Below are 9,157 nucleotides of genomic sequence, written 5' to 3' on the forward strand. Positions count from 1 at the left end.
AATGAGATCTTTATAGCTGCCTAGTTACTTAGGTCCTACTTACGCCTTATAAAAGCGTCCGCATAGTTAATAGCGCCTAGCCTATATATAACTAGGAAGTTAAACTAAGATAGGACCTCCGCCTAATGGCTTGCTAGGCTATAAGGGCCTTTATTATTATAAAATATTCTAGGGCCTTATAATCTAAAACTACGTAAATAGGCTTAGGGGCTCCTTCTAGCTATATTTACTAGTATTAAAAGCTAGAAATAATAGCTAGCATCTCTTTATTATAGATTAGGTAGTATAACTTAGCATCTATTATAGTCTTTAAATAGTAGGTAATAGGGTACTATTCTCCGTCTAGCTACTTCTAAGAGTAAATACTAGCTATTATACTATCTAACGTATTAGTTTCTAGCATTTGGGGCCGTTTTAGGTATAAAAAAATAGGCAAGTAAAGGAGTAGAGACTAGCCGCTTTTTAAGCTTATTAAAGGCCTACTTATAGAAGGGCTAGTCCTTTCTAGTAAGGTAGTTAAGAGGTTAAGCAATCCTACTATAGTTCTTTATAAAGCGTTAGTAGAAGTTATAAAAACTTAAAAATAACTATGCCCCTTTACGGTCTATAGGGGTTTCTATTAGTTAATTACGGCTGTCCTTTTTAGGCCTACTTTAATTCCGTCTATACTAATAATAAACCCTAAGTACTTTATACGTTTAATACTAAATTCTAACTTTTTAATATTGGCCTAGAGACTAGCCTCCTAAATCTATTATAGGACTTTATAGACATGCTCCTTATATTCTAATCTATTTTTTAAATAGATTTTAATATTATCTAGGTAGGTTATATAGAAGTCGTTAAGGTAGTTAAATAGTATATAATTTATATATTATTAATATATAGCCAGTCTGTTAGTCAGTCTATAAGGTAGTACTTTATATTTATACGTTCCGTAACAGGTCTAAAATATAATAAGGTCTTCCAATCTAGGGTCTATCCTAGTTTGGTAAAAAGCCTAATAGATATTAAGCTTTATAAAGATTTTAGCTCTACTTATTTAGGCCAAAATCTTATTAAGTAAAGGCAGTAGGTAACGGTCTTTAAGGGTTATATTATTAAGCTTATAGTAGTTAATACAGAAACAAAGTCCTTTATTTAGCTTTTTAGTAAAAAGAATAGGAAAGTTAAATAGGGCCTAACTAGGCTTAATAAAGCCCTTATTTAGATTACCAATAAGGTATTACTTTATGGCCTATAATTCGGCAGTAGATTACTAGCGAAGGGGGCTATAGTTAAGGGTGACTTCTTTACCTAGTTTAATCTTAATCTTATAGTCGTATAGTTAGTAAGGTAAAAGTATATTAGATACTACTTTAGAGAATATATCTTTAAATTTCTGGTATTAATAGGGCAGTTTCTGTTCTACTAGCTCCCTATCTATAAGCTTGCTTCCCTTTTTACTAAACTAGCTATAGTTTAGGGCTTCCCTATCCTTAATAATTTAGTTAATTTTGTATAAGCTATTTATAAAAGCAATAGTGTCAGGCTAAACTAAGTTCTAGTAAAATTCTACGGCGCTAATATAGCAAATATTAACTAGTGAGAGGTCTGTAGATTTCTTTATAAATATTTATTAGGCCGTATTTTACGGTATAAGGTTTATAATCTTCCTTAAGTTACGTTCTATTTTCCATAAGTTATCCTTTTAGTCTATTAATTTAGTATATTGTCCAATATTTCTAGCTTTCCTTTATAGCTGTATAGGGCCTAAGTTTTCTATAGGGGACTTAGCTAGGTTACTATTAACTTCCTAAGTCTCTAGTACGGGAGGCATAGCGTAGGTAGTCTAGGGGCAGCGTAGTATATAGATCTATTGCGGATTAAGCTATATATCCTTCTTAAAAGCCTAGTCTCTCCGTATAGCGTTAGCCTAGTAAACGGTGTTTATCTATAGCCGTATAAGGTTTTCTATTATAATACTAATTTCTTTTATAAAGAAAGGCGTTAGGGGTATAGTTTTGGGCTAGATAAGCCGTCTATCCTATATATTAAGCTATAAGCCTAAATAGGCTAGCCATTGTCTCCCTAAGATTATATTATAGCTTCTAAAGTCCGTAATAAGAAGGGGAACGTTATACTACCATCGTCTATTAATATGGAGGTATATCCGTAAAATACTTATAATAGGTTGCCCTACCCGTCCGTTATACCTATAAATAGAAATTAGTTTAGGCAGATCTTTTATAAATGCATTAAGAAAGTTAGCCAGCTTTACGGCATATTAGGTATCTATTAGGGTAAAGGTACTTACTTTAGAGTTAGCTAAAGCAGAGGTTAAAACTTAATATCTATTATAAAATAAAGAATAAGGAATAGTGCAGCTTCTTTTACCAATTAGCTGTCCTAGATTGATATATAATATATTAATTCCTTTTAACCCTAAAGAGAAGTCTTTCTCTAAGGTTCTTCTTTTTCTAACTCCGTACTATCCTTTTAGATTAATAAAACCTTGTCTGCTTTTACTTTTATTAGGTAGTCTTTTATAAAGTAGTCTTTCTAGCCATATAAAAGCCAAGCTCCGTAATTACTAAGGGCTTATTTATAGGTTACTATATATAAGCCAAGTATATACTAGGTTTATAGTAGGACTAGCTACCTAACTAGCTGCTAGATTAATAGCGGGCTAAATAGTTAGTGCTATAGGAGTTTCGGCCCATACTAGGGCACTATTTACTATTCTTATATTACTTATAGTCTAGTTTAAAGGGTTTCTAGCATATACCTTAATTTAATAAAGGCCTTAGTTAATAGCTAAGCACTAATCCATAAGTTCCTTTAGCGTCTATATAATAGTAAAAACTAGCAGTATAGCTCGCTATAGGCCTAAGGTAAGCTTATTAAATAGGTTTAGTAGTAGATCTTTCTAAGGGATTTACGCCTAGCCGGCTAGGTGTAAAAAGCGAATCTAAAAAGCCGAAAAGGTCTCCATTATTTTTATATTTAGGCCTTTATAGTTAAACTAGACGTTCTATACCTTAAAGAGGTCCTTATAAATAGAAAATAAGTAGTTAATTATCTCTTCTTTAGAGATAAAGGGGTTTATTAAGTCCTTAGCATATTACGGGCGTAGGTGCATTTAGGGTGTCCCTACTAGTACGGCTAAAGACATAGGCCATTCTAGCTTAAGGGGTAGAAAAGTGGTTAGTATTAACTTTAAGCTTATCTTGTAATTGGAGCTTTTAGTTATTAAAGGTAGGATTAGTTCTATCTATAAGTAATAGGGGGTCTACAACCTTTACGGACTAGGATAGTGCTATATCGGCCTTAGAGGATCTACTAAAGCGCTAGAATAGGGCCTATAGAACTATAGCAAGTCTCTAGGTGTTTAATAATAACTTATTATTAAATATAAGGGTATCTCTAGCTTTAAGCAGCTCTTATAGTTGTTTAATTTTAGTATTAGCTACCGTAAGCTCCACCTAGAGGGCTAAGATAGTAATTATTTTACTATTAGAGGTATTTAAGGACCCTATAGCGGCTTTTCCAACTACTATATTTTTTAGTATAGTAGTAATGATATTAGGTAATTCCAGGTAATTCCTTTAGGGATTATAGTCTATATATATCCAGTTCTTAAGGTTTCTTTTATATTCCTTTTATATCCTTATAGTCCTAGTAATATCCTTAGGGTCCTATTCTATATCCCTATCCTATTTATAGCCTAGTAAATATATTTAAGTTCCTTTTTGGGGAAAAAGAGTAGTATAAGCTTTGGGTAATATTAGTAACTTAGTTAATTAAGGCGTAAGTATAGTAAAAAGAATATATATAAGCCTATATAATTGGATTATCTATAAACAAGGATCTAAATCTGAAGAAAGGAAAAGGAAAGGACAAGTAGCGCCGCTTAAAGTTTTATATAATCTCTTAGTTACGTAACTATAGCTATCTACTAAGTTCTATTAGTGCCGTAATAACTAGTCTAGTTCGCTTATTGGTTAGTTAGTTAGAAAGTGCTTTAAAATCGCAACTGGTTTAGAGCTTTAATTGGCTTATAGTTAGTTAGTTTTAAAGCTCTTTAATTAACCGAGTAACTAGCTAAACCAGTAGAGTTGGTATAGGCCTTTAGCGATAATAATTTAGGTAAGAGCGTACGCTATATAGGGGAGCCGAAACCACTAAATCGTTAAGATCTACTACCTTATTTCCGGATACTATTTTAAGAGTTAAACTTAGTATTATACGTCGCCTATTTCTACGTGTTACCTCCTTCTTATATTACTTTACTACCTTATTCTTATTATTCTTATTTTTACCTATTACTAATTTAATAGAGGCTTTTATTTTAACCGGTTAATTATTATATAGAAGAGGAAGAAGTAGCCTTATATATAGTAGTTATTCTATAGGTAAGGCTTCTACCGTCTCTTAAAAGCGCGCTAGCTAGGGCTTTAGTAGTTAATAAATAAAGCGCTAAAAGACAAAACTGTATAAAGCTCTAGTAGGGCCTCTTATCTATTATAAAGTTAAGTTTAGCTTATATGTAGAGCCTTTATTAAGGCAAGCTTCTATATAAACTAGAATTAAGATCTATAGCTAGTGGTTGTTACGGAAGTAAGCACGAGCTAGAATACAATGTACTAAACGGGGTAGTAATTAAAGAAGGCTACGTACGCGTAACTATGCGTAGTTAATATAAAGACATTTAGATGCAGAAATAGAATAGGTTAGGTATGGGTATAAATAGGGGTTATAGGGGAACGTATATAGGTGTCTCGGGACGAACGTGAGCACGGGTTAAGAACGTCAAAACGCGTAGGGACGTTAGAACGTGTGAGTCCCGTGACAGTGGTATAGGTATAATAATAAGGTTATATAAAAGGGGAAGGCCCGTATAAAGTCGTCGTATATATAGGGTTAAGGAAAAGGATATATAATTATTTATAAGGCTATAGGCGTTTAATATTACTACTACTACTATTACCTAGATTAGAAGAAGGATCTAAGGTATAAGCCTCTTAGTAAGTTACCCTACTCTCTTATATAAATACCAACTGATTTAGAAATAGCGCTTAATAGTAATTTAATAATATTGGGCCACTAGAGACGGGCTTATTAACTTAATAAGAACAGTAAAGTAAGGCTAGCTAAAGGCCTAATTTACTACTTAATTTTACAATAGAATTATATTTAAAAGGCTTAGTATAAAGCTTTTAAGCTTCTATTAATTTAGTGGCTTATATACTATTATCTATTCACTCGCTCGCAGAGATATATTCCAAGTAATGTATTTATATTATATTGGGGGGTGTAGGCCTAAGGAGAGGGTAATCTCGCCTAGCCTGCTGTATTGCATAGTAGGTTCCCTACTGCTTAAGCAGTAGTAGATGATTATATACTCATTGCCCTAAACAACGCGTACCGTTAGAACCTAGCGGTATAAGGCCTGCGCCCAACAACTAATATAAATATAAGAATATATGTCGTCTCTTTGCGCCCGTAGGGTATCGTTAATAGACCGTTCGAGTAACGTAGAATCTCTAGGTAATATTAAAGGCTATTAACGACAACAACGTAGTAGGAATAAGGAAGAGAGGAAGCTGGAAAGCGTTAATTTAAACCCTGTTAAAAACCCTATAGGAAAAATTGTTAGGAAAGACTACTTATTAACAGCTATGGAAAGACGCGATGCGTAACTTGTTCGTGATCCTCTAAGGGGTAAGACGTTTTATCGCGATAATAACACAACGCCGTACGGCATAGCATTATTAAGGCTATAAGACGAATGAATAACAAATTCTCTATTAAATAAGCCTTATTTTAAATCGAAAAGCCAAAAGGCTAATTGTGATAGATATTGATGTTGCTGTTTAGAGGAGGCGTGACTTCGCTTTGAATAGACATCTTTATATTACATTTTACTAAATTAAAAACATCTACTTTATTAAAATAATTTAGTATTTAAATAAGGGCCTTATAAGGTTACTTACTTTACAAAATATAGTATATAAGTAGATAATAAGAGTGTTTAAAAAGTAGAAGAGGTTACTATAAGAAGACTTATAAGAAGCTCGTTTAAATATATACCTATTCTTTAACTTATGGACGTCACCAAATTACTTTACTATTATCGCAATAGTCGCCTATTATTAATCGCGACGGAGCTTACTAAACGAAGCTTGTTATATTACAGCAGCTTAAGGGAAAGTATAGCGGCGCTAATATAGCCTAGAAACTATCTTCTTTAAGCTTACTTAAATCCTTTAGTTTATAATTAATTTCTATAGGTATTACTTTATTACTAAAGATATTAGGGCTGTTACAAGACTTACCCGTTCTCACGTTCCTAACCCGTGCTTCGTTTGTCCCGTAATACTTACGCACGTACTATATCCTCAATATCTTAACTAAACCTGTTCTGTTTCTTCATCAAACGTCTTAAACTACTACGCGTCAATATACTTAGTACGGTCAATATCTAGCAATTAAGCTTATTTATAACCGCTCGGTCGATCCATAATAAGGGCTAAGATTTAAAGTAGTAGTTCTAGCGCCCTAAGGAGTAATAGTCCTATTCTCGCCTTTAAAATTGCCTTCGGAACTATACTTAGTTAATAGGGGAGCGCTAGAAGTTATACTAATAAGGTTGTTTTTATCTTCTAGATCCGAAATCGAGTCCCTAGGATATTCCAGGTTATTTATAGTACGCCTTTACCCTTATTCTTCCATTAAAAGTAAGATTTCGTCCTAAATATCTATAAGCTTTGTAGTGTATAGGAATTGAATAAGCGACTTAATTGTAAATCTATGGGTATCAAGTGGAATATATATATAAAATGGTAGCTAAAATGGGAACAGTGATTTATAAGTAATATTGATCTACAATTAATATATAGGGTGGCGTTAACGCTATCTTAAAGCCTTCTAAGTGGTGATCTTGTGTTACGGAACGAGGGTAGTGGCTATAGAGCGTATGTATTCGAGGAGTCTACAAAACGTTACGCGATCGATCATAAGGGTTAAGGGCGTAAGGAGGTAATATACCTACGCGTAGCTGATATAAGCTGTATGTAAGGTGTACGCGAGAGCACAGGGCTCTCCTATAGAGGCCCCTATGGTGGGGTTCCGTAACACTACCCCCCCTTCTATAGAGGCGGAGCTCCGGCGACGCTGTGGTTACTATATATATATAAAAGGGACACCTAAGGTATAGAAAAGAAGAGAAAAAAAGGGGGGTATCGCTAAAGGTTTAAAATAATGTTATATAATAAGGCTTGGCATCTAAAAATCCAACTAATTAGATAACTTTAACCGCCGGTTAAAGTTCCTAGATATCTTAACGATATTCCGGTTATATAATCGCACTTTACCGTAATCTAACGGCAATTTGCCCTTACGTGGTAATGTATAACGGTTTAACTCTATAAGGGCTCCTATAGAGGATTGGGTATAAAATCTCTGCTTAGGCCCGGTTTCTATAGGTTCGCGTAGTAAAAGTCGCTAATTAGATNCTTTGCNTTTTNNAANTCTTCCNATAGTTNCNATTCTGGCTAATNTATNTCGAATCCTATATATATAGCTCTGTAGTAGAGCCGTCGTCCTCTACCTTTACTAAAGTATTTAGAGTTAATAATTTGTTTAACGGTCTACTCCTTATAGTTCTTATCTTCGTTCTTATCTCGGATTAGTACTAGTAGGGGTTTAGGCTGTATCTGCCCTAGTAAGGGGTTAGGCTAATAAAGGTATAGTAGCTATAGGTAAAATATAGGCTATATCCCACAGGTGGCTAGGGTAGGCGGGAGTTCTAGCTTATATACGGCTCCCCTATTAATAACTTATTTAATTAGATAGGGGCCGAGGTTCTTATAATTAAGTAACTTTATAGGCCTCTGCGTAGAGATATTATATATATTTAGCTATACCTAGTCGCCAATACGTATCTCCGGTGGTGGCGTTTTATAGTAGTTAGTAAAGTAGGCCTACTTTACTTAAGCCTAGGCCATTTCTCCCTTATAGTAGTTAAGTAGATTTTTTATACGGTCTATATGCTAGTCGGTAAGTAGTATCTTAAGGCGTTTTTTATATGGCAGTTTCTTATTAATAGGTTCTAGTAGCTCTATACCGGATTAGGGGTAATAACCCTTATTCGCGAAGAATGGGGTAAGTCCTATAGTGGTTAAGACGTAGTTATTTGCTGCGAATTCACCTAGTGGGAGGTAATCCACCTAGTTATCTTAACTATAGGTAACTACCTGTCGTAGGTACACTTTTATACTAGTATTAGCGTTTTCCGGTTGCCTAGTAGTTTTATAGTAGAAGGATATAGATATCTTAACGGAGATGTTAAGGTATTAGCAGATTTATCTTTATATATCGGAGTTAAATTATATGCCTTAGTTGGACGTAATCAAGTTAGGTAACCTATATAGTTAATAGACTTTGTAAAGGAAGGCGTTAGTAACGTTGCTAATGGCTACGCCTTTAGTTAGGACGTAGTGGCGTTCTTTTATAAGTCGGTATATTATTATAAAGATGTTCTTATAGGTACAGCCGTGTTATTTATAGGGTAGTAGGTTAATAACGAAATCTATAGCAATATCTGCCTATCGTTATATAGGTACTAGTAGAGGGTGCAGTAGTCCTTAGTACTTTATATTAAAGGCCTTAGTACGCTTATAACCCTAGTAGGCGCCTATAAAGTGTTTAACTAAGTCTATTATTTTTAGCCAGAAGTAGTATCGGCTAAGAAGCTTATAGGTTCCTCCTTTGCCTAGGTAGCCGCTTAATTAGAGGTTATAGGCCATTTAGATTAGTTGCTGTTATAGATTTTCTAAGTTAGGGATAAATAGGTAACCTCTATAATAGAGCCTGTTCTCTTTTACTTCTAAGGCTGCTATATTAATCTAGCCTAAGCTTTAAAGGCTAGTAGGCAGCGTACGGGCGCTAGCGGTCTTTGTGGTAATAAGTTAATATAGTAATAGATTAACAGAGGTATTATATGCCGTAGTGATAAGCTTGTTAATTTTGGGAGGTAACTCTAGTTCTATAGTATAAAGCTGAGGTACAGTTAGCTCTATTATAGGTAGTATACCTAGGGCTAAATTTTATGCTTTTAGGATTATCTATTGTTAGAACTAATTATAGGGGTTATTTTTAGACTAAGGAAGGTCTT

General features: G+C 34.1%; 1 protein-coding gene across 1 annotated transcript; it reads right to left on the reverse strand.

The window, feature by feature from the left end:
- Positions 1-619: 619 nt before the first annotated feature.
- On the reverse strand, positions 620-871 carry K441DRAFT_559786 (uncharacterized protein; the record flags this gene model as incomplete). Its single annotated transcript, XM_067643470.1, has 2 exons — positions 620-730; positions 764-871. Coding segments are annotated over 2 exons (219 nt in total), but the record flags the coding sequence as incomplete, so codon positions are not given.
- Positions 872-9,157: the final 8,286 nt, after the last annotated feature.

The sequence above is a fragment of the Cenococcum geophilum genome (assembly GCF_001692895.1).
Source record: "Cenococcum geophilum 1.58 unplaced genomic scaffold K441scaffold_20, whole genome shotgun sequence".
Lineage (NCBI taxonomy): Eukaryota > Fungi > Ascomycota > Dothideomycetes > Gloniales > Gloniaceae > Cenococcum > Cenococcum geophilum.